This window comes from Fusarium graminearum, chromosome 3, assembly GCF_000240135.3.
Source record: "Fusarium graminearum PH-1 chromosome 3, whole genome shotgun sequence".
Taxonomy (NCBI): Eukaryota; Fungi; Ascomycota; class Sordariomycetes; order Hypocreales; family Nectriaceae; genus Fusarium; species Fusarium graminearum.
In genome coordinates, this window is record NC_026476.1 from 3,730,690 (window position 1) to 3,754,175 (window position 23,486).

A 23,486-nucleotide genomic window follows, 5' to 3' on the forward strand; every position below is an offset into this window, starting at 1 on the left:
TTTCCACACCGTTACAACAGTACCAAACCCGTTGGTATCAACAGCAAAACCCGTCCGTCTTCGTTTGAGCAACTCTCCCCCAGCTGCTCAACACCTCCACCACAACTCGACCCGCCTTTGGTCTTTAAAAGGCAACATCTTCACTACGGCTCCTCCGGCCGTCAGCTTCGTCAGTGACAAAGATTTCAGCCTCTGCAAGCCCTCCCACATCATCAACGCGATCCCTCCTCCCACTGCTATTGCTGCTCGACCATAAGCTCCTCGATCTCTCTGTCTTGCACGGTCCAAGACCCGACCATCCTCCCCCGTCGTTCTTCGACACCCGTCAGCTGCCGCATAGGAGGTACTTAGAGGTTCTTCCTCTCGCCGAGGAAGAGTCGAGGAGGCCTCGCCAAATCACCGAGGGATCAGTTCATCGCCGTTCCCGACCACCCTAACACCATCCGATTTTTCGGTTACACTCCTACCACACTTGCACATCAAGTCAATCTGTCAGTCTCCGGACTCAATCCCTCGTCAACAAACTCCCAAAACAAAACCCCCGCAACTGTTTGGGATATGGTTATGGCAACGGCTGTCCTCGACACTTACAACCACAATGTCAATCATCCTCATATCGCATTAAAGAAACCCATCATCCGGGATTCTATTGAGCAACATGACGTGATTACCCCAAAGCAACTCATCGGCCAGGCTCTCCACCAGCGTGTGGAGGCCATTGATCATGAGATGTGTGAGCCTGGCGACGAAGATACCTTCTTCGTTGCCGACCTTGGCGAGGTCTACCGCCAGCATCTCCGCTGGAAGAAGAATCTCCCTCGAGTCCGGCCTTTCTATGGTAAGCAATACAAGCTTCTCGTATAACACCCTGTTCCACAGCCACTAACACATACACTAGCCGTCAAGTGCAACCCCGATCCTCAGATCATCAAGCTTCTATCTGAGCTCGGCACCGGCTTCGATTGCGCCTCCAAGACCGAGATTGAGCAGGTTCTGTCCGCAGGCCTCAGCCCCGACCGCATCATCTACGCCCAACCCTGTAAGACTAACTCGTACGTCCGATACGTCAAGTCTGTGGGCGTCAAACAGATGACTTTTGACAATGCCGACGAGCTCTACAAGATCGCCAAGCTCTACCCAGGAGCCGAGCTCTTCCTCCGCATCATGACCGACGACAGCGAGTCCCTGTGCCGCTTCAGCATGAAGTTTGGTGCTGCCATGGACACCACCGAGGGTCTCCTCGCCCTGGCCAAGGACCTTGGTCTCAACGTTGTTGGCGTCAGCTTCCACGTTGGCTCTGGTGCGTCCGACCCTCTTGCCTTTTTCAAGGCCGTTCGCGACGCCCACACCGTTTTCCAGCAGGCACGCGATTTTGGGTTTGCCATGCGCACCCTCGACGTTGGTGGTGGCTTCTGTGGCGACACCTTCGAGGCTATGGCCAACGTCCTCCGTGGCGCTCTCGACGAATTCTTCCCGCCTCACAGTGGCGTCGAGATCATTGCCGAGCCCGGTCGCTACTATGTTGCTACGGCTTTCACCATTGCCTGCAACATCATCGCTCGCCGCACCGTCGAGGACCCTACTCTCGATGGCAAGGGCTACATGCTCTACGTCAACGACGGTGTCTACGGAAACTTCTCAAACATCATGTTTGATCACCAGCAGCCCACCGCCAAGATCCTGCGCACCTCTGGCAAGACCCTCTTCGAGACCGCCGCCGCCGAACCCACTCCCGTGGGCGAGGGCTTCGAATACTCCATTTGGGGTCCTACCTGCGACGGTATCGACCGCATCACTGATAGCACTCGTTTCGACCCCATTCTCGACGTCGGCGACTGGCTTTACTTTGAGGATATGGGCGCATACACCAAGTGCTCTGCCACTCAGTTCAACGGCTTCTCCAACGCTCACGACGTCATTTACGTCTGCAGCGAGCCAGGTGCCAAGGCCCTTCTCGGACTATGATCTCTGCAATGTCACAAACGTGCTAGACTAGATCTTTCTTTCTGGCCAAACACTTTTTTTTCGTTTTCTCTTTGGAGAATCTTTTTTTTTGAAAACTTGGTTTGAGATCCATCAAAATCGATGGCAACTACAGTATGTCTGTCCACGTGAGAGCATTAGAAAAAAGACAAGAAAAGACCTAGATAGAGTCGTTAGACTGATTTTCAATACTAACATAATGTCCTTCTTGAAAGTATGTTGCTGTGATGAATCCCAGTGACCTCCACTTCGCACATGAATACACTTTCAACTACATGTCCTTCGACGAACATTCACGATTCACAAAATGAACGCTTGTTTTAACTCAGGTATTTATTTGTTCATTAGCTAGCAAATACACTACACACTCCCCTCAGAATGTCAAAATTGAACCAATATGGTGCTGTATCACAGCCCATCGTGCTGGCGCCTAACTCCTTGCTCCGTGTCCGATCCCGTTTGAACTGGTGGCCAAGGGGCCATAGTGTACATGCTTCTGTCCATGAAATGTTCATGGGTAGACAGGGATTAGTCGGAGGGTAAAATAATATATGGCCTTTCAAATGCACCCTTTACCAAAATACACAGGTAGAATGTCCCTGTTAATTTAGGAACCACGGAAAAGGAACTGCATATCCGCTGGGGTAAGCGATTCCATAGCCTTGTCGTCAGCGTTGACAGTAGAATGGATCATGTTGGTCTTCTTCTCTTGGATCAGCACCATTCGACTTTCAACCGAATCTTCAATGCAGAGACGGGTAATGGTGCATGGTCGAGTCTGGCCAATGCGATGGCATCGATCGGCAGACTGCCATTCTGCAGCCGGGTTCCACCACCTACATAATGGTCAGTCAAAATTACAAGGGAGGAATCGAAAAACTTACGGATCAACAATGAAGACTCGAGAGGCTTCGGTCAGGTTCAGCGCCACACCACCGGCCTTGAGTGAGACGAGGAAACACTCAACATCCACGTTGTTCATGAAATGCTCAATAGAAGCCTGTCGCTGAGCAGGAGTCATGCTGCCGTCAAGCATCACTGTAGTGATACCAGCTCGGCGCAGACGCCACTCAATGAGCTGCAACATGGTGGTGAACTGGGAGAAGATGATTGACTTGTGCGAGGCATTGTCAGAACGGAGCTTGTGTAGCTCATGAACAAGAAGTTCAATCTTGGATGAAGAGGTCCAATTCTCCATCTTGATTCGGTTGATGATCGAGTTCTTTTTGACAAGATTCTCGTCCTGTTCAATTTCCGGCTGTTCAAGGTCAATCGATAGGGGGATATGGCAGCGAGGGCAGTCAGGCTCATCAGTCGAGCGGACATAGCTACCAACACAGGCTCGGCAAAAGTCGTGCTTGCACCTACTGCGCACCGTATCCTCAGCCGGCTCGTCACAAATGCAGCAGACGAGGATATTCTGTCCTCCCTCGGCATTCTTCTTCAAGAGCAGGTCGGGATGGTCAGCAACTTGTCGCATCTGCATGATGAGACCAAAGATGTTGGCATAGTTGTTGAGGAGAACACCTTGTGCGACGTAGGTATCAAACTTGCGCTGACCATTAGTCATAATGCTGTTGGCAAAATCATTTTCAACCTCGCCGAAAAACTGACGATCAACATAGATTTCCTTGACAGGTAGCTCCATGGAGTTAGTGTGGTCCTTCTTCAGTCGGCGCAGCATGATGCGATCCGTCATCAACCGTAGGCGCCCGAGAGCCGTTTTTCCAGGTCCACGGTTTCCGTACTTCTGAATGGGGTTCAAAAGTTCTTGGTTGAAAACCGAAACATGCTGCATACCTGCGTGCTTGCAGCCAGAGCAGCGGCTGTGTTCATCCATAGACCACTCAAGCATAGAGCAAGGGCACATCTTGCACAGGTAAGACGCAAAGGGAGCGATGTTCAGGAAGCGAACCAGAGAGAAGAACTCGCCAATTCGGTTCTGGAGAGGTGTGCCAGTCAAGCACCATCGGAAGGTGGTCTTGAGAGCAAAGCATGCTTTGGCAGTCATGGTGGTTCGCGTTTTGATGCAATGTGCCTCATCCAGAATGACTCGGTGAAAGTTGATGGCGTGAATGACGCTCTTCTCCTTGTAAATCCCATCCTTGCGCTTGAAGCCTTTCTCTTGCTTGCGGTAGATGGACTCGAGACTGTTGTACGACATCATGATCACGTCGAATTTCTTGAGCTGACTGACGGTTATTCCTTTGGTCTTTTGGTTCGTCCCATGGTAAACAAAAGTCTTCAAGGTACCGTCAGTGTACGACTTGATCTCCGATTGCCATTGCATCAAAGCAACAGGGGGCACGAGCACCAGCGATGGGAGCTTTGCAGGGTAATCTGACATTATCAGAGATACAGCCTGAATGGTCTTGCCCAGACCCATCTCATCGCCGAGCAATCCACCCTTCCACTCTCCCCTTTCCATCTCCGTCATCCAAGCTAGACCTTCAAGCTGAAACGGTTTGAGTTGACGTGAGATGTTTTGAGGCTGGGCGGCTTTTCCAGCCTTGAGAACAGGCCTATCCTCCAAGTCTTGCCACATTGTTTTAATCTCAGGATGGTTCTTTTCCAAACGCTCTCGTTCCCTAATATGGCGCTTGCTTCGACCCGCAAAAGAATTGAAACCTCGTCGGCTTCGAGAGATAGCAGCAACATTGGCTCTGGCAACATCCCCATCAGTATCGCTAGTACCGGTGTCAATGGCAGATGTGATGTTGTCATAGTCAGATGATCCGACAACCCCCAACGCGTTTTCCAAAGCATCAAGTTCGTCGCCTGAGGGGCCGTTATGCAACGCAGTCGTCATATCAGAGGGCGGAGCTGTAGTGGCAATACCATTTCCGAGAGATGCTGTACTCGCGATGGCGCGTGCAGGGAGTTTTCCCCTCGACTTTCGAGATCTGAGCGGCTCGTCGCCACTGGAGGCATACTCATCTCCGTCTCCCTCACTGTCATCACCCTCCGAAAATTCCTCGTCCGCATGTGAGCTCAGTGACGAGAGCTCTTCCGAATCTAGCGCCGCTGCAGCAGCGATTTCAGCATCCATGTCGATGTCTTGATCGTCGGAATCAGGGATAACTCTCTGCTTCTTTTGTGGACGTCCTCTTTTGGCGGTTGTGTCAGTCAACGCCCGTTCTCGCTTCACTGAGGTTTGGGCTGGAGTGGTGGTAGACAAAGACGATCTGACGCTTTGACGAATGGGGCGAGTTGGAATGGTCGGTAGTTGTTTGAACTCTTCATTCTGAAGACGACGGGCCACCTGAGCATCCCGGGAATTATCGAGATCATCATCGTCATCCTCGGAATCTGCAATCATTCTTGATTTGCCCTTGCCCCTTGTCATCGAATAAGCACTGTTGCGTAGCTCCCATTCACGATCAGTAGCAAGTGAAGCAGAAGTAGAAGGACCAGGAACAACAACCTCGATTTTGACATTGCCGCCTGCCGCTGGGGTGGGTACTTTGCTCGAGGCCGGAGTTGAATAATCACTCTCCGAGTCGAGATCCTTAGGGGTGGGCACTGAAGATCCAGACTCACTTTCAGCGACAAGAGCCTTACTAGGACGTCCGCGTCGTCTAGCAGGGACAGCGCTAGGAGCGGGTGACTGTGCAGTAGGCGATTCATCAACAGAAGCAACACTCTTTCTTGGACGGCCTCTTGGTCGTGGCCCAGGTGCCCCCTGGACTTCTGTGCTTGGAGCTGGGGTCGATGCAGATGAGGTAACTTGACTTTTTGTTACAGCTGATCGAGTCATTCGGCCAGATGCAACAGATGGCTCTCGAGAGACTAATTCTTATTAGTATTGCTCAAGTATTCGATCAACAAGACGCTCACCATCTGTCGTCGACGAGTCTTTGGGAGCGCCCCGAGTCGAAGGGCGACCACGAGCCATGATGTCAGCTTGTGCAGGGGTGCAATATTGGCTTTGGTGAGATGAGAGATGGCTGCACGGTGATGAACAAAGAAAGAAATCTTTTGGAGATTTAATTCTTTCAGTTGAGTAAGAGAAAAAAAAAACCTCCCAAGTTTGAGGCCTGACGATGGAAGGCGAAGGACGGCAGTTGCTGTTGGAGGTAGTTCACCAATGCACAGGTGTGAACGCAATAATAGTAAGTGACCGTGAATGTGAATAGGCAGGCAGCTACAAACGGAAGTCACTGCGGGCAACAGCAAACAAACAGTGAAGCAGTCAAACAATTGAGATGAACAGAAAAAGTCAATAGGGAAAATCTCAAAGACTAGATGAACAAAATTAAAGTTAAGACGAAAGGGAAGAAAAAGTAAGATGGAGGTTTGAGGCAAGTCGCCACCTGCTCCTTTTTCGGGGGGCGTTCCTGCCGCCTAAGAGCCAACAAGCCAACACCAACACCAGTTCTCAATTCACGATTCACGGTTCACAGTGTCGGGGGAAGGAACACCCCGCTACGCGAAGGCACGTGTCAGGGGCAAGGGGCCTAAATTGTCGATCTGATTGGGGTGCATCGTACCTGATCCTCGATTTGCCACCAAGAAAAGTCCATCGGGAAGGCGATCTAGTCACGTGACACGGTGTCAATCTCGTGCGAGGGGGGCGGCAGCGGGAACGCCACTGTACCTACGGACCTAGGTTTGCTTGAGTCGCATGAATGCACTTTTTGCGCCGACTCCTTTTCAAGATCAACCTTTCCTTTTCTACCCTAATTCTGGTCCTTGTCATTGTCGCAAAATCCCAAGGAACACTCCCCTGGGCGAATCTTTCGTTTTAGAAGGCGCATCACTCTTTTCATCAACTATGTAGGTTTCTCTCATCAACGTCATTACTCTAGGCGGCGATAAGCTTATCATATCTGCAGGGCGCGAGCAACGAGGAGCAACAATCAGAACGCCCAAGACCAAAATGGCCAGACCGGACAGAATGGAAATCGACCTGCCCGTTCTATCACTGGACCGTAAGTCTAACCATGGCCAAATAAACAGTATACACTAACATTATAATAGGCAGTCGGCTTTGACTGATTTCCTTGCCGTGAGTTTACTGTCACGACACAATCACGAGTATACTGACCACGTCTTAGTCGCATAACATCTCTGCCGCTCAAATTCGCTCCACTGCTGACGCTCGCCGGCGGCAAGCAGCAGCGGAGGAGGCAACAGAAGAAGATGTGAATGGTAATGGGGAATCTTCTGCAGCTGGCGCTAGATCTGGGCGTCGTGCGGCTCGTAGCGACGAAAATGAAGCTTCTTCAAAGCGCAAGATGGAGGAACAGAAGACGCTCACCAAAATCAAGGAAAGCAAGGCTTTCAGGAAGCGTAAGAAGAACACGGATGAATCGGACGACGAGATTGCCCGTGCAATCATGGACGAGGGCACTGGCCCTTTGCCTGGACAGATGGAAAACTGCGAAATTTGCGACAAACGATTCACTGTCACACCTTACTCGGTCGCTGGACCTAACGGCGGACTGCTGTGCTCCCCTTGCGGGAGGGAGATAGCCAAGGAACGACAAGGTGCACCAAAGAAGAAGGTCAAGAAGCAGGCTGCCGTTGGCGGTGTTGGCAGACGTCGAGCGATTCAGAGTCGAATCCTAGATGGCGATGTCGGTACCAAGAGCTTGGCTACTCTTTGTGTTCAGACCTTGGCCAAAAATGTTGATCTTGCCGACAGTCTTGGAGATCTACCAGAACATCTCGTTGACAAGATTGCACGGATGTTCTCCAAGCGCCGACTTCTCAAATCCGAGACTCTGCCTCTCTTCGTCCAGCCAAATACCGAAGATGTCCATATCTACGATGGCTCAAAGCTCACCGAGTTCGACTACATGTCAATCTTCCAGATCGCCCCACGACTTCGACACCTCAAGATTCGATGCGGCATTCAATTCAAGGATGAGGTCATGGACTATCTGTTGACTCGTGACACTGCGTTGGAGACGTTCTATCTCCATGGAGCGAACCTTTTGAGTGAGGAGAAGTGGCATGAGTTCATGCAAGCCAAGGGCCAATCGTTGCAGGGGGTTCAAGTATACTACACGGACAACCATTTTGGCGATGACAGTATAGCCATGTTGAGAGATCACTGCCCCAACTTGAAACGACTCAAGGTCGAGAACAACCAAAAACTCACCAATGATGGTGTCAAGACGATTGCAGATTTGGCATCCTTGGAGCATCTTGGGCTTCAGCTGCTGCACAAGACACGATCCGATGCTTACGTCAAAATCATCCGAAGCATCGGCGTCAACCTTCAGACTTTGTCTCTCAAGATTGTCACCGATATCGACGATGCCGTGTTGCGGGCCATTCATGACAACTGTCGATCTCTCGTCAAGTTGCGCATCACTGATTGTGAGGTCATGACCGACTTTGGATTTGTCGAGCTGTTCACCAACTGGGAGAACCCTCCACTGCAATTTGTGGACCTCCAAAAGTGCCGACAGGTGGACGCGAGTAGGCCTCGAGAAAACCCTGACAACATCGGTCTTTGCAGCGACGGCTTCAAAGCATTGATGGCTCACTCTGGTCACAAACTTCGGGAGCTCAACGTTCATGCGTGCCGTCATATTTCGCGGGAGGCTTTTGAAGAGGTTTTTAACGAGAATGCCCAATACCCCGAGTTGAAAAAAATGGAGATCAGCTTCTGTGAGGAGGTGACCGACTTCGTTTTGGATTTGATCTTCCGAGCTTGCCCTAATATTCGGGAAGTCAATGTCTTTGGGTGCATGAAGGTGAGGAATGTCCGCGTGCCTCGCGGTGTCATTCTCGTGGGTATCCCCAATGCACAGGGCATGATGGTGGAGGGGTCTGAATGATTGGTTTCGTGCTGTACCAAAAAGCAAGGGCTCATTTGGTGATCTTTTGGAGTTTTCAGTACATGACTACTTGTTTTCTCAGTCGCACAACTTACCTATTGCATGGCGTACGGATGGTTATGAGGCATTTACACATAGCTAGGTAATGAATTTCACTTTATCATGCTTGCACCAGAATGGTATTCAGAAATATTATTATGGTATTTATGTCGTTAGTGCGTAAATGTCATACTATGATGAGCGGTTGGCGTGAGTCTTGATATACTCCTTATCCATCTCAACATAGCTGTTAAGCTTCTTCTCGAGCTCAGCATCGGTCATGGTAGCCCTCTCTGAGATGCTCTCACGCTTGGCACTCCTGTATCTTCTCCACGAGATGCCGCCAGCAGAGCAAGCATCGGTTGCCTGGAAGTAGTGGAGATGGGCATCGATATCCAATCCGAGTGTTCCACCGTTGCACCGGAGGTTGGCGGCACCCTCACAGACTTTGACATCGTTGATGGTGTAGTCGATCTTGTCACCTCCGCTGCCAGACAGCCAGTACTCGGGGGATGTGTGTCGGTATCCAAAGATCAGAGGGGGGAGACGAGGCACGGGGTCCTTGGCGTTCGTAACGCGGAACTCTCCACCAGCCTGGTTCGAGACAAAGGCAGCGAGCTGTGTGTTTCCAACTCGGGGTGAACCGTAGGTGTAGATGTCAAGGGGTGTTCCACCAACTCGCAGATTCGCGCCTGCCAGTGTAGCTACAGCACCACCCAGGGAGTGACCTACGGAGACGACCTTGAACGAAGGGTTTGCCTTGCGGGCCTTTGCGACAGCGGCGGTTGCTGCGGCTGAGATCTCGTTCCAGGCATTCTGGAAGCCTGAGTGAACACCACAGCCCGAGGTCAGGCTGCAGTCGTCCTGGTCGAAGTCGAGGTTGGTAAGCCAGTTGCGGATGTTGATGCTACCACGGAACGAGACGACGATCTCCTTGCGTGTAGGGTCTGTAGCGACGTAGCCGCCAATTCCAGTCTTGGATCCACTGAGAGAAAACGTGTAAGCTTGGAGTTGGTGATGGGTTTGTGCCGGGTGGGACTTACGTGAAGGATGCCACGATGGTAGCACCGTTGGACTGAACAGTTGGACAGCCGTTTCCGCTGCAGGTGACCTTTGCACCGGCCGGGGCTTCGGAGTTGCAGTATGCTGCGGCGCCGTGCTGGATGTAGAACTTGAAGTTGCCAAAGTCGGTGGTGGAGACAGAGACAGCTAGAGACTTTGTGAGTATGGAGTTTGTTATAGGAATGATGATCGTGTGTACCTCGTTCATCGAGAGCCTTGGCGTATTCTTCAACGCTCAGAGGGCTGGCTACTGCAAGGGTGACAACTGAGAGGAGTGACAGGAGACGCATCTTGACAGACAAGGGACGGGATCCAAGGGTATAAGTGAGTGATAGATAGACAAGCTGTGACAAGATGGGAACTCCCTCAGAAAGGATACTGAATACTGAAGCTGGCCTGGGATATCCTGACTTACAAGAACACCATATCAACGAGGGATGAGGCAGCTTATATATACATTCGTTATTTGCTTCTAGTCTCTCGCTTCCTCTCTCATCACAATACCCGCCCAGACTAGTCAATGTCTCTCATGCCCTCCATCTTGGCAAACTCGGTCGGTCAGGTAAACGCCAGGGCCCGAAAACGAAATGATGAGCTCCGGCAGTATGTACAGTCAATGCCCATGATGGTGGGTTGCTGGACTGAGACCCTGTCCTGTCACCCCGCATTATCGACTACACATCCCAGCAACAGACAATCGTCTGCTTGAAGAGGTCTCAAAGTTATTTTTCCTTGGTCCAATTCCGCGTTGGGCCCGGAGTAGGCTTCCAATACGGGTAACGACGATCTCGGACCACGTGAGGGTCGTGATGGGATGCACCGATGCAGATGGGAAAAGGTGGGCTACAGGGGTACCCTTCTCAGCTTCAGTTACATCCTGGGAGGAGCAGGGCAAGGGCTGTCAAAATGTTGGGATAAGACTAGGACTGTCTCTTGAGTTGAGTTTGTAGGGGTTCGTATTGTACAACCCTAGGGGTAATAGAAGCAAAAGAAGAGAAAAAATATTCGAGTCTGATGACCAAGTCATGAGCGAGAGAAATGGTTGGTCCGTAAGTCTGAGACTGCTACTTTGGTGTCACTGTGATGAAGAGGCCAATTATAGTACATGCTATAGAGTTGACACCAAGCGATTTGCCGCCCAGGCTATGTTGACAGTTTTGACCAACCATCTTTCATAGAGCGCCTTGTAACTAGTTATCACTTGCATTCTTTTCAACACGATCGGCCAATTCATGACCTACAATACGGGCAGTGCTGCAACCCTTTCGCTTTAACCCTGCCTCAGCCTGGCTTGACCGCTATGAATGCATTTATGTCCGGATAACTGTCAATTAATTATCGCAACGGCTGCATCGTGAGGCGTCCACTCTAAAAAAGGCCAGGGGTTGTCTGCGTTTCTTGCAGAAAGACAAGGGACTTTTTGTTTAGGCTGCGGGTTGGTTTCTGAGAAAACAGGTTTTGGACGGGGTACTCGACTCAATTGGGACTACTATCTATAACTCGATGCGATATGTAATCTGGAGAAGAGAAACAAGTGCCGATATCTGGGGTTAATTGAAATACCGAGTTGAAGGAGGAAAATACCTAACCCATCAATTAATTGACTACATCTCGCTTGAGTCCGACCGTTTATGTCGCAACTACTCGATGTTAGTCAAGCATGCAACACAACATATTTAGATTCACATGTATTTTCCTATTTTTATTCTTTCTTTTGTAAAAGCAACGTCAGTTTCAGCTGACTGACATTTGATAGTCTTGACACCTACCCCTTTCATCACACTGCACACCATCTCATCACACTCTTGCTGCAAGGCGGGCCGATGTATGTATGTACGGTAGCAGTAAGCTGCAATTCACCACACACACCATTGTCATCATCTTTACTCTAGAAGGGACTGAATCCGAGACAGAGATAGTGAGCTACACCATTGACCAGGCTCTTGGCGTCTGTAACTGTTCACTCAGCGTCAAGTGAAAAGACAGTTACAAGTTCCTGAATATCTACTAGACTCACTAATCAAATGCGCTCCAATCGTACAGGCATCTCAATTCATATCCGATTCTTTCGTCTTGTCGCTAAGTTAGTTAGTCAAAAAAACTCCCGCTTACTACCTAACTCCAGCCTACGTAGCACTTTGTACCTGATGATCGACAACCCCAAGACCTGCAGGTGGTCACACTAGAAAAAACAAACCGAGGAACACAGGCGAACCCAGATGCACATTTTCTCGTCCTGACTAGAAGCCTGTGATTCTCACTCTTTTTCGATGCGGGGTTGGAGACACTATTTCCCCACGTCGTGATGGTGTTGACTAGTTCCGGTGAGCCAGACCCAAACCAGTGCTGCATTCATCTATCGGAACTAGACATCGTTACAGCACATATCTCTTTCTCGTTTGAGAATACCTCCGGAGTCAGGTGCATCGAGTTTGACACCTTGGCGCTTCTCCAAGCTTCAATCTTGCTTGGTCTCCTTCCAAACTCGACGTCGACCCCAGACTGCCGGCTTCAATGACGTTCATGTGAAGTCTGGAACTGGCTGTTCGTAATTCTTTTTGCACGATATACCCCTGTTTAAGCTTCAGCTTTTTGATATGTGAGTTCGGCATCACGCCGAGAAACCATCCGTAGTGTGCAAGATCTTTTGTTTTTTTTTGGTAGTCTTTGTACAGATTTCGTAACACACGAGGGTGGCTGAGAGACATCTGGATCCCCCAGAACCACCGTCCTCTACCCCTTTCCCGTATCGTACATATGCCGCTGCGACTTCATTGACGTGTCATCCAACCTCCTAAATGTCTCAGTAGGCATGGGTGGCCTACTGGGCAATGTTCCTTCGGCCCTTGATCTTCCTCCTGAGTAGAATCCTCCTGCCCGTCTTGCTTCGCTTTCGGACGAGGAAGCCATGTCTGCGCTTCTGCACGAGTCTGGTGTGTCCGTTCATAGTGTTTCGGGGTCCGCAGCGGATTTGCATGCCGCCCAACGCGGGGTGTTCTGTGATGGCGCTTGAGGGCACGATATCGGCTGAGGCGGCCACTGAGGGAGTGAAGCTTGACGGGAGAACACTTCTTCGGATTGCGCCGTTCATGGGGGTTAGAGAAGGTCGCAGAGGGACGAGGGTTGTGAATGTCCTGATGAGGTCAGCGATAGTTTTTGATAGAGATATGTCGAAGGCCGTACCTGGGCGATTGAGCCAGAGACTTGGCCAAGACGGGGCGCGCGAGGCGCGTGATTGAAGAGAACATTGTGTTCATTGCGATCGTCAGCACGCAGCGCTCAATAGACTGCGGCTGATGATGGATTGATACGGACGAGTTGGTGATGTTGAATGTCGAAATTTTGAGCTAACCTCGGAATCGACGCTGCTATCCAGAGTGGGGCAGCTTACCCTGTACTATAGTGTCGAGTCCAGTAAAGTACAAATACCTATGCAAACAGTTACCAGTATTTAGTTCTTATGTTCGATTAATTTATCCTTCTCGCTTTCATTGATATATTCATGACCTGATTTCAGTCTTTATCCTAACTTGTGTTTAAAAAGCAGATACTATATTTCTATCGGCTGTACCCCTCCACCACAAACCACCTGCAAGTGGAAGCGTTTCTTTCACAAAATAACTAATACCAGTAAGACTTCGACCACCCACCTACTACCTTAGTAGGCTAATACTTCTAAGAGTGACTTGGTTATTTGCAGTGAAGTACGGAGTTAACGTCGGCCACCCCTAGAACATCGGAGACCCTTCTAATTGACCACATGACGTATAACCGTTCAACTCATGGCATACTTACACGCCTCTCATTTCATCATGACAGCTTTCCCTATACAGGTATCAATCAAACTATTCTACATTATCAATCTCTCTCCAAGCTGGCCGTTTGTCGTGTTGCCCTATCCACGATAGCCAGAGCACCACGCAACTTCTCAATATCATGCTCAAGCTCCTTTCGTCGCCGAGTAGTATTATCATTCTCTCCACCAACTATCCTCATCTCTTCCTCAGAAAGGCCAAGGATACGGTTCGTACTGAGTCCCAAAACTGGACCATCTTCAGCAGTTACGAATGACTGGATAACATGCATGTTGACGTTGCGGATAAAAGCATCCAGGGAAATCTTATCAAGTTAGTATATAATTTCTCAAACGAGATGCTTTGTCTCTTACCTTGTAGTACACCTTGAGGACGTCATGGACATCTATAACCATGTTCTTCTGCAGACTGGGATGAATCGAGTTGAAGCAAAGGGAAAGATTGCTATCCGGGCCAGTATAAGAGTTGCTGAATGCTTCAAAGAATCTGAACCTTCTCCAGTTCAAAATCTCATCCCCAAACCGCGACCCGGTTGATTGAAGTCTCGTGCACTTTGTCTCCATCTCGCAGTGAGACTTGCAGCGATCGTACGCCCGAGCCTCGGATCGACAAAAAGATGACTCCAACAGCGCCCTGAGTTCTCTTGACATGAGCCCTGTGTCTCCCTCGAGTGGACACACTGCATCAAGTATGGAGCTCGTGCAGCTACTGACTGTTGAAGCAACCCGCTGGAGGTGACATTCTGCAATGGCTGTCCACTTCTTTACTTGCTCTTGATACATGTCCGGGTATATATCTGGGTTGATCACACCATCAAGTTGAGATACCTGGTACATGGACAGTCTCTCGTTGATAGTCCTCATGAGATCGTCCGTATCTCGGACCTCTGATAGACCAGGGAACGCTTTGTTCAGAGAGGGATCGACCTCCGTCATGGGAGTTTTGCGAGTATGCGGGGGTAGAAGTCGACCTTCAGCACTAGCCTCTGCCTGAAGTGCCATGCGTTCCTCAATCAAGACCAGAGGGTCGACATCAACATCTTCAAAGTGCCAAGTCCCACCGTGAATTCGCATGAACTTGTCAAACTCTGCATTCAGGCGACTGACTTCCCTGCAGATCTCCATACTGGGATGAAGAAAACCAGGACGGTCGAGGGCTGTTCGCGCCTTCTCCTCATACTTTCGAACAGTTCCAGCAACATACTGTTGTCTGGCGGCATGGCTTAAACGAGGTTCTCCGAGCATGGCTTTTTCTTGCAACCTCTCTTCAAGGTTGTGTTGGATTGTGCTGCGAAGCATCGGAAAGCACTCTCGGATCTTTGAACTCAGGAGAGTTCCAAGATACGACTTGGCCGCAGAAGAGCCTAGACGTCTTTGAGAAACCGAGTTCCAGGGTGCTCTACCGAATAGCTTCTTTTCTGCGACGCTGAGGTCGAAGGAATCTGGGTCCTTGTCTGCTCGGTTCCGAACGAGGAACCAACCGTCACGAAGACTTCCAAGACTGTGAGTGGAGTTACCTGTCGCAATTGATACGATCTTATCTGATGTTAGCAAGGTGAGTGATATTGCGTATTAATTAGACTTACTCTTTTTGCTGCTTCAGGCTCATGCTGTAACATATCACACTTGGTGAAAACGCCAACAAACCGCCCCTGTTTGATAGGTTTCTTGGCCAATCTCAAGATCTCTTGTCGATCAAAGTCTGTAGGGGCATCTACAACGCAGCTTTGGAAGGTTAGCATTACTATGGCAAAACGAGACCATAGTTTAACTTACATAACAATGTTGTCTTCATTGTTCATGTATTCTTTGACCATATTCTCAACCTTGGCTTGGTCCGTCTCGTTAACGGTGGAAGCAATCTGAAATGTGCCTGGAAGATCGAGAATACTAAAGTAGGAACGCTGCGGACCAGAAAGCTCGACCTTGAGAACCTCTGCAACAAAGTTCTTTCTGTCGTCTCCCAAGCCTGTTCGGAGACCCATGAATTCGGTCGAGATCTGCCAGTGTTAGTCTCAAAGGCAAGTGAAACCGGCAAGATACTTACCTCTTCAATGACCTTGGCGAATCTCTCTTTGGTGAGGATCTTGCCACTGTACTCGTAGTTCCTGATGTTGTCAAATGCAGGGTCCAAGCCAGGAACATTGACTTCAGCCGGATCGATTGTGATGCGGAAATAATCATCACTGTCTGGTTCTGTACGCCGAGAGACAATGCGGGTGGGGAAACGAGTGCAGCATCCGCTGTCAACAGGAAATGGGATGCCAGTCAAGCTCTGCAGAAGAGATGATTTCCCGGAAGATTGGCCACCGACAATAATAAGCTATGATATGTTAGCTAGAAGCGACATGTTGACACTTGATAGTAGGCTTACCTGAGGAATGTTCAATTCTCCAGCTCCGAAAGACTGAAGCGCATCGATGGCATCGAACAGTATGCGGTTATGCTGACTGTCAAACGGGTCTTCAGGCATGATGTTTTCAGACTCCTTTCGAGACGAAGGACTCTTGGAAACATCCGGTTCAACAGTGACACTTGGAGGACGCGAACTATCTGTTGTTGTTGTAGCCGCATCGTCGAACACGTCCGCAATGCCCGAGTCGGCAGGGGACTTTTCCCGTAGATGCCTGGGACTCTCCCTTCCAGGGACAAGTCCATCAGTAGACTTGAAAGAGGTTCGAGGAGGGGTTACAGGAGAATCAATTGGGCCAGCCATGATGAATTGTGAAGCTATTGAACAGTATGAGAAAGATTTGATTGCAAGAGAGAAAAGAAAACGATGGTATCTAGATAACAACTGAGAATAGAGAAATGGTTTGATTCTCCGGTATAGACTGGATATCAAGTTATCTTATAGTTCACAAAATCACTCGCATATCACATCATAGTATCAAAACCGAGGAATATCCCCAACATGGTACACGAAGAAGTATGCAGGTCTGCACTGCCGTCACATCAGCCTTCCATGCAATTAAACGCCAGCCACTATTCAAACCCACCCGAAGTCAAGGATTCATCAAGCCAATACTATACTATTCCGGCAGGAGAGCTTCGCTACTCTTTTCCCGTTGCAGATCATTGCGACTCTTGAGTACGGCTTGATATCTAACCAACAACAGCAGGGGTTTGTAAAATGATGTTCAACGACCATTGCCAAGCACAAGAAGGAAACAAAAATAGTTCATAGACCATTTAAAATTTAAGTAGAGGTCACGTAGGAACTGACCCACGGTTTTGAAACGCTGGATAACGACGTTATTGGTTGGTGTTATGCCGTTGGTAGTTCCGTCTTGTTGGTTGTTGCAACTCATTCAGCTTTCTGCAGGGGTTGAGTGCATTTGCATAGCCTCTTAGTAGCTGAGAAACCAACATGTAGACCAAAAATGGTCATTCGTAGGATCGAATTTATCTGATCCTAGCTTTGGTTCATGTCTGACTTGACACGTCGCTACATAGGTAGGTCGCCATATTGGCCTTGCGCAGGATCGGGTCAACAACAAATATTGGCGGTTATACAACTAGGACTGCCAATCAGATCTGACTATGATATCTTCAACTACCCTTCAGCTGGATAATAACATCCTGAATTTGTTTCTATCAAGCGTTTCAATTGTTTTTGCGGCGTTGTGATTGTCATTGCTGAGACAGTTGATAATGCAGACTTCTGGTCTAGTCCAAGGTTGATAGCAGCTTGCGATCTATTCCTACCATCTCTGTGGTATTTCATTCGTTTTCTAGTTCATACTTCACCTCTCTAAACTCCTCCTCAGCTCCCGTCCACCAATCCCTCTTCGAAACCTCATCCCATTCAATAGTCATCAAAACCTCACCAAAGTAATTTACTTCTCCCTTCTGCACAAACCCCAACTTTTCGAATAGAGCTCTGCTACCCTTGTTTCCCTCTTTGATTTTTACCATCAAACCCTTCAGCTCTTTTGCCCCATACTCGGCGAGTATCCCGTCGATGTGCTTTCGGATATACGCAAGTAGCGCACACACTGCCGCTTGACCAAGACCTTGTCCGCGATGCGAGGGCGAAGCGATCATGACATCCACTTCGCCAGTAACCCAGCCTTGGGTATCTGTAGTATCATCCTCATCGTCGCTTTCAAATGGGTAGAGAAAGAAGTTAATGTCTCCGCGCATGAGGGCGTCTGCATCAGCTGTGCCGGACTTCACTAGTGATGTATCTTGTGTGACGGGTGCGCAGACGATAAATGTAAGCTTATCGGATGAAGTGCGCCATGACTGCTGGTTCTCGTACTCCTCCTCCAAAGTCATCGGCTCTGAAGCGGTAGCTTCTTGGATGTCCTAAAATTTGTGAGTATTAGTCGTGCAGTCGTGGTGATGAGAGCTTACTGGATCTTGCATCCATGCGTGGTATTGCCGCACATGGTGAGCCTCGTATGGGACAAGCAATGCTTTGCTTGTTGAGATGGCTGCTACGTATTAGATGGCATAATATAAAAATCAGGGAACATGATAATAACCTGTGTTTTGGTTGATCTTCATCTTGAGGTTTGCCTGGTGTGAGTTGTGAAGTCGACATTCACCTCGCACCATTGGTGAAAAATCGAGATGGGGCACCAAAAAGCTTCTAAAACTAGGTAGCCAGCCATACAAGATGAACAGCAGACAGAAACAATTATTTACTATTGTACATATTTTACATATCGTTCATCACTCATTTCCTTCAACATGTCTTTAACTATTTTTTACTTTCTCGTGCCTCTTGAGCCAATGAACTTGCCACTTGTCCCAGCCGGTTCTTGACCTTGCCCTTACCCTTTGGTGCGTCGATCGGGGCATCAGGCAAGTCAACAGCTGCGACAGGAGGAAACAGACTCTGAAAGCCGTTGGGCTTGATGTTATTCGTCATAAGAGGCGGAGTGCCATAATTGGTATCAGCACCCTTGCGAGCGAATTCGACAGTGCGTCTTTCGCGGTCGACACCAAGGTTATCCAGGAGCTCCTCCGCCTTGGTAGGCATAATAGGCTGCAGAAGGATGCCCGCGATTCGCACAGCTTCGGCGCACTCATATATAACCCAGTTGATAAGAACCTTGGCATTGGGATCCTCACTCTTGGTCATCTTCCAGGGTTCAGTATCACTAATAAAGCGGTTTGCCTAGAAATAGTCAGTGGCTTGTACATAAAACAAAATGGGTGCAAATCACCTCTCGGAGAAGCTCAAAGACGCCGCGAAGCGCATTACTCAAGTTGATCTCATCCATATCACGTCGGATAGTTGTAGGTGCATCATGCAGTGTTGATTCGAGGCTGAAAAAGTCGGGGGCTGCGTCCCCGCGAGGCACAGAGGATTCAATATTGTCGAAGTCGCCGTTTCGAGCAGCCTGAACCGCTCCCAAAGTTGACCAAGAAAAGTTCTTGTTGCGAGAAATGCGGTTAAACAAGTTGCCAATATTAGCTTGGAGCTCCTTTTCGTAAATGACCATGATGGACTCGTTCGAATAGCTCATGTCACCCTTGAGACTGCCGTTCCGCATGAGGAAGTATCGCAGAGGGTCAAGATCCCACTTTTGCACAGCGGAGAAGGGATTAACGACATTTCCGAGAGACTTGGACATTTTGCGGTTGGACATGGTCCAGTGGTTGTGGCAGAGAATCTTCTTGGGTAGAGGGAGACCTGCAGCCATGAGCAGGGCAGGCCAGTAGACTGCGTGGAATCGAATAATGTCCTTGCCGACGACGTGCACATCTGCTGGCCAGATACCTGTGTCGGCGTCGTCAGCATGCCACTTGGTGCCAAATCCAGCCTTGGTCAGGTAGTTGACGAGGGCATCCACCCAGACGTAGATGGTGCTGGTTGGGTCATCGGGATCTCTAATTCCCCAGTTCAATCTCGACGTCGGACGAGTGACTGAAAGATCCTCAAGGTGGTTTTCGACCCAGTTTCGTACTTCGTTCATACGATGAGCTGGCTGGATCCAATCAGGGTTCTCATCGTAGAAGCGAAGTAGCTTGTCCTTGTACCTTGAAAGAGGGAAAAACCACGTGTGTTCGGCAATCCATTCGACTTCGTTGCCTGTCTCAGTGCTGGCCATGATCTTGCGACCCGTCTGCGGCACAACGCTGGGTTCAACGAGATCTTCTGGGTAGAAGCACTCATCACTAACACAGTACCAGCCCTCATGCTTTCCCTTGTATAGACCCAGTCCTTCAGGCGCACGAGCCTTGAGAAGAAGCCAGAATTGTTGGACAACGTCTTTATGTTCCTGATCGGTGGTTCGGATGAAGAAATCGTGAGAAATGTTGGAGACTTCAGCAAGATCTCTGAACTTGTTCGAATTGTTATCGCACAATTCTTTGGGTGAGATTCCTTCCTTTAAAGCTGCCTGTTGAATTTTCATGCCATGCTCGTCGGTTCCAGTACAAAGGTACGCTTCCTTGCCATTGATTGTTTTCCATCGCTTAAGCACGTCAGTTAAGACCATGGTATAGAGATGGCCAATATGAGGAGCTACGGCGAGCAATCAGCAAGACTCAAGCTACGTGAACACAAGACTCACCGGCATTGACATAGAAAATTGGCGTTGTCACATAATATGGCTTCTCCTTCTCTGTCGCAGAGCTGTTGGAGCTACTCCATCGCGAAGTAGGTGTTTGCAAGACTCGACATCCTGGGCGAATCCAGCTAGATTGGCGAGATAACCTCGATTGTACTTGGCGCAAGCCTTGTATTGATTGAAGATTGAATGCCCTCATGGCACCTTTAAGCTTCTAATAGCTCCGTTCTCGCTGCTGTTTAAACAAGATGCGGAGATCACGTTGCTTGCGAGATGACCAAAAAAAATGCACTGTGCGCATTGGTTTCTCCGATAACTGTCCATTTTTCCATCATCGCAGGCATCCTCTTTCAACTTCTGCCTGCAACTATTAAGTTAACCTTTGCGCCAAACTTATTATATTAAAGGCCTTGCTCACGCGTCTTGTTTCACCCCTTCAAACATTTTCTTCATCCACCAATACACATTGAAATACCATCATGCCGCTCCCAAACACCACGAACGAGGTGCAGGCCTCGAGTGACGGTAAATCGCTTTTGTATTCGCGAAAAACTTCATGCGTAGCTAACAAACATGCAGCCGCTGAGATCTTCACCACCCACTACTACCAGGCCGTCAACCGTCACCAAGATCTTCTTCCATTCTACGTCAACTCCTCGTCGCGATACCCCGTCTCCGCAGACATCTCCATCAACGGCGCCGTCATCCCCACACCCGCCGACTACTCCAAACTCCTCGAGGTCCAAGGCAAGGACGTGCATTATGATGTTGAATCCCTTGATGCCCATGTCCTCAACCCTTCCTTCACCATGGGCGCGCCCGAGAATATCTACGACAACGCCAAGAGGGAGAAGAACGGCGAGAAGATGAGCGTCCTCGTGACCGTCATGGGCAGAGTGCAATACGGAAAAGGCAGAGAGGCACCACAGAAAATGTTCAACGAGACATTCGTTCTGGTTCCTAACTGGGAGGCTATGACGAAGCTTCCTCCAAGGGGCATCAGGAAGTGGTTGATCATGTCTCAAAACTTTCGTGCCTTATAGGATCAGGCGACAGGAGAGCGAGTATCGATATCGGCAATCACAACAACACAAGCCATCCAAATGATCTTTGCGTCTGGAAGTGCTCTTAAGGAGAACAGACACAAAGGCAACTCTGCTAGGAAGCCCCGCGTCAAGAAGGCATAGGGTGCAGGTTATAAATTCCCACGGGCAAGCAGAGAAGGCCCCTGTCCTGAATATGGTCCGAAAAGACGACGGTTCCTTTAGGCTATCAAACACACAATCGAAAGCGAGGATATCATGGCGCATACATAGAACAATAGGGCGGCCTTAAGACGATCATAGCTTTCGCTAGAACTATCGCCTGGGCGGATGAATGGCTTAGACTAAACCAACAATCAATTTAACTTTTAACGACACCCCATTTTTGTTTGCGCAATCATAAACATTCTCAGGACGTGCTTTTGTATTGTTCTTTGCTATGGCTTCAAGAACAATAGCTTCACTTTTGGCGGGGTAACATAATCCCCTGCAGCCATCTCCATCAAGCAAAAAATGTACCAAGTGACAAACCCCACCATCCATCACAACCTCGAGCTCTCTCCAACTCCCGACAATGCCACCCAAGACCAAAGTCGTCCCCAAGGTCTCCAATCCAGAGCCGAAAGGCAAGTCGCTTAATGCTATATCTATATCTAGATGCCTCCCTGCTAACCCATGTCCGCAGCTGCTCCTGAATCTCCCCCAGACACCATCGCCCAGCGCTCAGAGCAACGGTTCTTCCAAACCAATCCCGCCGAGAAGCGTCGTCAGCAAGTCGGCCTATCGTCTCTGACACCCGCTGAGAAGAAGACATACGCACACGTCCACCTTATCCATCCCGCTGTCAACCGCCGCGTGCCCTTCTCAAACAAGACAGAGCGCGAGTTCTGGAAGTTCGTCACAAAAGAGGGTCTTCCCATCCGCAGACTCCCTCGCAACTACGCCTGGGGAACAGACCGCACCGGCAGAGACATCGGGACCTACTCGCCCGACGAGCTCGAGCAACGCAGCCTCAAGCACGCAAAGCTCACGTCGTTGCAAATCCAACACCGCCATTTTCTCAGCAAGCGCGAGAAGCAGCACGAAATATCCGCTGAAGACATCACCGCTGAAAAGACGAGGAGAAAAGCCATGGCTGCGCTAAAGAGGGACTTGTACGGCGAGATCACGGGCACTCTGGCTAAGGATCCAGAGTGGGACGATGTGATCCCCATTCCGCAAAACGAGCCCGAAGGCGCCCTCGCGCAGATTGCCTACCCGGACGACTATGCCGAGGGTACGTCCGACGCTGCCCACAGGGTCTAAAAGGAGTGACTGACTGAAAAGTATCTTAGCCGTCTCCTACCTCCGCGCCGTCATGGCCGCGGACGAGTGCTCTCCTCGAACTCTGCGTCTGACTGAGCACGTCATCTCCATGAACCCAGCGCATTACACCGTCTGGCTGTTCCGCTTCAAGATTATTTCCGTCCTCAAGCTCAGCATCCCTGATGAGATCAACTGGTTGAATGAGGTCGCCTTGTCAAACCTCAAGAACTACCAGATCTGGAACCATCGCCAGCTCCTCATGGACTACTACTATCCTATCATCGAAGAAGATGATCAGACAATCCGAAAGCTTGCTCGTTCTGAGACCCAGTTTATCACCCGCATGCTGGAGGAGGATGCAAAGAACTACCATGTTTGGTCGTACCGCCAGTATCTCGTCTCAAAATTGTTCATGTGGACCATGGGCGAGCTTCTTTCAACGCAGAACCACATCGAGGAGGACGTGCGAAACAACTCGGCTTGGTCACATCGCTTTTATATCGTCTTCTCAGACCCAACAGCTTCCACGCCTGGGTCTGGTCCCACTGATGCAGACCCTCGTGTTCCAGCAGAGACGCTCGACCGTGAGATTAACTACTGCAAAGAAAAGATCAGCCTTGCACCGCAAAACCAGTCCCCTTGGAACTATCTTTTTGCCGTCCTGGCCAAGGGTGCTCGTCCCCTATCCTCTCTCAAGGAGTTTGCTGAGAGCTTCGTCAGTGCACTAGGCGAGGATGCAGAGGAGGTGCGTAGCTCTCATGCGCTTGACTTTTTGGCCAAGCTCTACGATGACGAGGGAAAGAGGGAAAAGGCCGAGTTGTGCCTGCAACGATTGGGTGAGAAATGGGACCCTGTACGTGAAGGATACTGGAAATACCGAGTGCAGCTTTTGAAGAGTGGTGCAAAGGAGTAGTCTGAGCTG

At 49.6% G+C, this 23,486-nt stretch overlaps 9 protein-coding genes across 9 annotated transcripts; 4 read left to right on the forward strand and 5 right to left on the reverse strand.

Annotated features, from left to right (window-relative positions):
• On the forward strand, positions 1 to 2,197 carry FGSG_05903 (ornithine decarboxylase). The gene is made up of 2 exons (XM_011326210.1): positions 1 to 838; positions 899 to 2,197. The coding sequence occupies exons 1-2, from the start codon at positions 559 to 561 to the stop codon at positions 1,963 to 1,965; spliced, it is 1,347 nt and encodes a 448-aa protein (XP_011324512.1). The 5' UTR covers positions 1 to 558; the 3' UTR covers positions 1,966 to 2,197.
• On the reverse strand, positions 908 to 5,329 carry FGSG_05904 (DNA repair protein RAD16; the record flags this gene model as incomplete). The annotated part of the gene is made up of 2 exons (XM_011326211.1): positions 908 to 2,819; positions 2,868 to 5,329. 2 exons carry the CDS (start codon positions 5,327 to 5,329, stop codon positions 2,591 to 2,593), a joined length of 2,691 nt encoding a protein of 896 aa, XP_011324513.1. The 3' UTR covers positions 908 to 2,590.
• Positions 5,330 to 6,070: 741 nt separating this feature from the next.
• FGSG_05905 (uncharacterized protein) lies at positions 6,071 to 8,774 on the forward strand (the record flags this gene model as incomplete). Its single annotated transcript, XM_011326212.1, has 5 exons — positions 6,071 to 6,095; positions 6,245 to 6,266; positions 6,819 to 6,914; positions 6,964 to 6,991; positions 7,041 to 8,774. The coding sequence occupies 5 exons, from the start codon at positions 6,071 to 6,073 to the stop codon at positions 8,772 to 8,774; spliced, it is 1,905 nt and encodes a 634-aa protein (XP_011324514.1).
• A 231-nt stretch (positions 8,775 to 9,005) lies between these two features.
• On the reverse strand, positions 9,006 to 10,273 carry FGSG_05906 (uncharacterized protein; the record flags this gene model as incomplete). Its single annotated transcript, XM_011326213.1, has 3 exons — positions 10,075 to 10,273; positions 9,857 to 10,022; positions 9,006 to 9,798 (listed from the first exon to the last, which is right to left on the reverse strand). The coding sequence occupies exons 1-3, from the start codon at positions 10,163 to 10,165 to the stop codon at positions 9,006 to 9,008; spliced, it is 1,050 nt and encodes a 349-aa protein (XP_011324515.1). The 5' UTR covers positions 10,166 to 10,273.
• Positions 10,274 to 12,506: 2,233 nt separating this feature from the next.
• On the reverse strand, positions 12,507 to 13,199 carry FGSG_05907 (uncharacterized protein). The gene is made up of 2 exons (XM_011326214.1): positions 13,059 to 13,199; positions 12,507 to 13,009 (listed from the first exon to the last, which is right to left on the reverse strand). Exons 1-2 carry the CDS (start codon positions 13,121 to 13,123, stop codon positions 12,697 to 12,699), a joined length of 378 nt encoding a protein of 125 aa, XP_011324516.1. The 5' UTR covers positions 13,124 to 13,199; the 3' UTR covers positions 12,507 to 12,696.
• Positions 13,200 to 13,515: 316 nt separating this feature from the next.
• Positions 13,516 to 16,405, reverse strand: FGSG_05908 (uncharacterized protein; the record flags this gene model as incomplete). Its single annotated transcript, XM_011326215.1, has 6 exons — positions 13,516 to 13,994; positions 14,044 to 15,225; positions 15,276 to 15,414; positions 15,466 to 15,689; positions 15,737 to 16,012; positions 16,064 to 16,405. 6 exons carry the CDS (start codon positions 16,403 to 16,405, stop codon positions 13,734 to 13,736), a joined length of 2,424 nt encoding a protein of 807 aa, XP_011324517.1. The 3' UTR covers positions 13,516 to 13,733.
• Positions 16,406 to 17,412: 1,007 nt separating this feature from the next.
• On the reverse strand, positions 17,413 to 20,144 carry FGSG_05909 (uncharacterized protein; the record flags this gene model as incomplete). Its single annotated transcript, XM_011326216.1, has 3 exons — positions 17,413 to 18,000; positions 18,464 to 18,817; positions 18,867 to 20,144. 3 exons carry the CDS (start codon positions 20,142 to 20,144, stop codon positions 17,413 to 17,415), a joined length of 2,220 nt encoding a protein of 739 aa, XP_011324518.1.
• Positions 20,145 to 20,695: 551 nt separating this feature from the next.
• Positions 20,696 to 21,259, forward strand: FGSG_05910 (uncharacterized protein; the record flags this gene model as incomplete). The annotated part of the gene is made up of 2 exons (XM_011326217.1): positions 20,696 to 20,741; positions 20,796 to 21,259. The coding sequence occupies 2 exons, from the start codon at positions 20,696 to 20,698 to the stop codon at positions 21,257 to 21,259; spliced, it is 510 nt and encodes a 169-aa protein (XP_011324519.1).
• A 513-nt stretch (positions 21,260 to 21,772) lies between these two features.
• On the forward strand, positions 21,773 to 23,477 carry FGSG_05911 (uncharacterized protein; the record flags this gene model as incomplete). The annotated part of the gene is made up of 3 exons (XM_011326218.1): positions 21,773 to 21,863; positions 21,945 to 22,535; positions 22,594 to 23,477. The coding sequence occupies 3 exons, from the start codon at positions 21,773 to 21,775 to the stop codon at positions 23,475 to 23,477; spliced, it is 1,566 nt and encodes a 521-aa protein (XP_011324520.1).
• Between the last annotated feature and the right edge of the window lie 9 nt (positions 23,478 to 23,486).